Raw genomic sequence first — 2,569 nt, 5'->3', positions numbered from 1 at the left:
ACACACACACACACACACACACACACACACACACACACACTGGTTCTATCCCTGTCTTTCTGCATGTGTGTGGATCTTGTTCTTGCAGCTGCTATCTTGGTTACGCAGCTCACCACTCCTTACGTTCGCATCGCTCCGGCCGCTGGAGACAACCAGCTAACAGGTCAGAAACTCACTCACTCACTGCATGTGTGTGTGGATGAACTGAAGAATCTGTCTCTAACATAATCTTTGCAGAGATAAAGCGCTGATTACATCAACTTGTACAGTGTTCAGTGTTATTTTAGTGTTGTTGACGTTTTTAAGTACTATCTTCATTTTAATTTTATTTAAAGTTTTAGTTTTTTTTTTTTGTTGTTGCATGATTTAATCATTTTATTATTTTTGTATATGTCTATATAATTTTTATTCATTTGTATATTAGTTTTAGTTATTTTAGTGCTTTAAGTTAAACCAAAATGCTAAATGTTGTCTTGGTAACTAGCTGAAATAAAACAAGTTTTTTATATTTTATTTCAGTTAATTTTCATTTTATTTCAATGTTTTTTATGGGTTTAGTTAATGATAATAACTGAACGACCCTCCATTAACCCAACGTCCTCTTTTAGTAAGAAATATGTCAAAACAAGAAAGTAATTTGCACTCATTGTATGAGTTTTTCAAACGTATGAAGCTAAACGTGAATTTAGGTGTTTTTAAGCCCATAAAGTATCTCAGACAAATATGTTTCTTTAAACACAAGCAGGTCTCTTTCATTTGTCATCGCAAACTATCTCTGTCATTATCAGACTGATGCACATGAGCTGCATTTATTGCATTGCGCTTTATATTCAAGGTTGAAATAGACCCATGGTTTGATTAAATCAGCGGATGAATGTGGTTCTTCTGATTCAGCTGCAGTGACAAACACATTTCCTGACCAACAAAGAGAGAAAAACATGGAACCTGAAATGAATTAAATGAGAAACACAAATTATTTCCTGTATGTTTCCTACTGAAACAGGAAGTTAAGGATTCCGGTCCCATCCCTGAGCAGGAAATGATGTCATCAGTATTCTGTACATTTTTAATATCTATATCTGCTGCTTTATTTTATTTGATCAGTGCACACTTTCAGTTGTACACAAGCATATTGATGAGCTCAAAACGATAGACAACAATGAAATGTTATGTTTAAATATGAAATGAGGTATCATCTAATCTAATTTCCAGAACATAAATCTGAACGTTGGATAAAGCCAGGTTCAAAATTCTCATTTGATTTTGGTGACATATTAGAGTTAAACGTTTTTACTGGGGTGATTTTGGATTTCTCTTTTTACATTTACATTTAATCATTTAGCAAATGCTTTTATACAAAGCGACTTACAAACGAGAAGAACAATAGAAGCAATCAGACCAACAAGAGAGCAACAGTATACAAGTGATGTGACTAGTTAGTCTAGCACAGTACACATAGCAAGGCTTATTTTTAAATAAATTAGAAAAAAAAATTGAATAGAATAGATACAATAAGTGCTAGTATTAGTTGGTCAGGTGCTGACGAAAAAGATGTGTCTTTAGACGTTTTTTGAAAATGGCTAAAGACTCAGCTGCTCACACTGAGAGAGGCATATTGTTCCAGCAGCTGGGAACAGTCCAGGAAAAGGTCAATGAGAGTGATTTTGTGCCTCTTTGGGATGGCACCACGAGGCATTGTTCACTTGTAGAACGCAAGCCTCTGGAGGGCGCATAAGTCTGAACAAGCGAGTTTAGGTATATTGGTGAAGATCCAGTGGTTGTCTTGTAGGCGAACATCAGTACCTTGAATTTGATGCGAGCTGCTATTGGCAGCCAGTGCAAACTGATGAAGAGAGGTGTGATGTGAGCTTTCTTCGGCACGTTGAAGACCACTCTGGCTGCTGCATTCTGGATAAGTTGCAGAGGCTTGATAGTACATGCCAGAAGACCCGCCAAGAGAGCATTACAATAGTCCAGTCTGGAGAGAACAAGAGCTTGGACAAGGAGTTGTGTGGCCTGCTCTGATAGGAAGGGTCTAATCTTCCTAATGTTGTGTAAGGCAAACCTGCAGGACCGGGCTGTTGTAGTAATATGGTCTGTGAAGCTTAACTGATCATCAATCACAACTCCAAGTTTCTTGGCTGTCCTGGAAGGAGATATGGTTGACGAACCTATCTGTATTGAGTAGTTGTGATGAAGTGCTGGGTTGGCTGAGACCACGAGCAGTTCTGTCTTCGCAAGGTTGAGTTGAAGGTGATGGTCCTTCATCCAGCCAGAGATGTCTGTCAGACAGGCTGCAATGCAAACAGCTACCGTCGGATGGAATGAGAAGAGTTGAGTGTCATCAGCATAGCAGTGACAAGAAAAGCCATGCTTCTGAATAACAGATCCTAATGATGACATATAGATGGAGAAGAGAAGCGGTCCAAGCACTGAGCCTTGAGGAACCCCAGTAGCAAGAAGTTGTTACTTAGAAACCTCACCCCTCCAAGACACCCTGAAGGACCTACCTGAGAGGTAAGACTTGAACCACAGGAGTGTGGTTCCTGAGATGCCCATCTTCATGAGG

At 39.0% G+C, this 2,569-nt stretch overlaps 1 protein-coding gene across 1 annotated transcript in view; it reads left to right on the top strand.

Moving 5' to 3' along the window:
* LOC107726034 (receptor-type tyrosine-protein phosphatase mu-like) overlaps positions 1 to 2,569 on the top strand; it is a 95,012-nt gene that overhangs the window by 4,593 nt on the left and 87,850 nt on the right. The window contains exon 3 of the mRNA XM_016535507.1: positions 89 to 163. Coding sequence (XP_016390993.1) covers positions 89 to 163 — 75 coding nt within the window. The remainder of the gene's footprint in view (positions 1 to 88; positions 164 to 2,569) is intronic.

This window comes from Sinocyclocheilus rhinocerous, unplaced genomic scaffold, assembly GCF_001515625.1.
Source record: "Sinocyclocheilus rhinocerous isolate Xijiao unplaced genomic scaffold, SAMN03320098_v1.1 scaffold1484, whole genome shotgun sequence".
Taxonomy (NCBI): domain Eukaryota; kingdom Metazoa; phylum Chordata; class Actinopteri; order Cypriniformes; family Cyprinidae; genus Sinocyclocheilus; species Sinocyclocheilus rhinocerous.
Note: the sequence above shows the minus strand (reverse complement) of the source record. Positions and strands in the feature narration are given on the sequence as shown.